The following is a 1,303-nucleotide window of genomic DNA, read 5'->3' on the forward strand; positions in this document are numbered from 1 at the left end:
TGCCCCGAAGCGATTTTCGGAAAGGTGTAAGCGCACGACGGTCTGGTTCATAGTGAGCGACTCACAAAGCTGCTGCACTTGACGGTCACGCAGTCCTGTATGCGATAGATTTAGCGACGTAAGTGCACGCGAACGGCGCATTAACTCAGAGAGCGCTCGCGAAGAAGCCGTCGCCAACGCATTGTGCGACAAGTTGAGTTGTTGCAACCCTGCCGTGCCCTGGGCACCTGCGGCTGCGGCGGCCGCTGTGATTAGCCTGGAAGCGACTAAGTCTCCGATTCGGTTATGCGTAAGATTGAGCGATTCAACACCTGGCAGCAGCGAAAACCCTTCTCCAAACGCTTCTGCGTAAGCATTTCCCATCCGATAACTGCTGAGGTTCACTTCTTGTACTGTACTGCCATTTGCATAGGAGGCCGTTTTGTCCACAACTCGACGCCGTACAATACCCAGAGGTTCCGGACACAATCGAAGGTTACGCACGGCAGCGAGGTAATTGGTGCGCGCAGACTTGGGACGTGGTACAACAGAAGGCACCGTGGGAGGCACAGCCTTGTTGTTGTGGACTGTTTCTTGGCGGTGGAAAATATCCCAAAACTGCTGCATAGCCTGCATCCCCATGTAGTTGGCTGGTGCTGGTAGCTCGGACATGCTACCAGTATCGACATAGTCGCAGGGCGGCTGCACTGAGTCTAGTGGCGACGGGGGTCGCAGCACTTCCTTTTGTCGTCGTGAACGTCGCCTCCCCGGCACTATAGCAGTAAGGAATGTCTTGGCTACTGATGCGCTCGAGTCTCGCGACATCAGCACGGGTGGAGGCCTTGGAATAAGCTTGGCAGGTTGGCGGGGTGTTTCTATCGCCGCTGGCCGGACTTCCTCTTCTTTCAGAGCTGCTCGGGCAGCAGCACGCACTGCAGTCGGCGTCGCAATTATTTCATCGTCCACGCTAGCTCGTCGCGGACGAGACAACCGGCGGGGCACGCTGTGTCTCGGAGTCGGAGGCTCGTCCTTCATTGCTGCCGATTCACGAGCGACGAAATGTGGCCACCATGACTATAATAGGCTCTTTGTGCAAGTTAACCCAATATACGAGAGCAGTTTCTAACGTTATTTGAGGGTTTTCTAATAAACAAGTCCGTATTCCTTATGTGATTGGCGACGAGTCCCGTTACTGCAACCTAATTACGACAAAACGACAGGTCTTGCAGCAACCTACCAGCCTCCCGTACACAAGAAGCAACCCCCAGAAGCAACACACGGCGTAATTTATTTTAGGGCTTCCTTCTTTGAGAAAAAAAAATAC

At 53.9% G+C, this 1,303-nt stretch overlaps 1 protein-coding gene across 1 annotated transcript in view; it reads right to left on the bottom strand.

Annotated features, from left to right (window-relative positions):
- PITG_21144 (uncharacterized protein) overlaps positions 1–1,049 on the bottom strand; it is a gene marked incomplete at both ends in the record, with an annotated part of 3,569 nt that extends 2,520 nt beyond the window's left edge. The window contains one exon of the mRNA XM_002895074.1: positions 37–1,049. Coding sequence (XP_002895120.1) covers positions 37–1,014 — 978 coding nt within the window. The remainder of the gene's footprint in view (positions 1–36) is intronic.
- Between the last annotated feature and the right edge of the window lie 254 nt (positions 1,050–1,303).

The sequence above is a fragment of the Phytophthora infestans genome, genomic scaffold (assembly GCF_000142945.1).
Source record: "Phytophthora infestans T30-4 supercont1.267 genomic scaffold, whole genome shotgun sequence".
Classification (NCBI taxonomy): domain Eukaryota; phylum Oomycota; class Peronosporomycetes; order Peronosporales; family Peronosporaceae; genus Phytophthora; species Phytophthora infestans.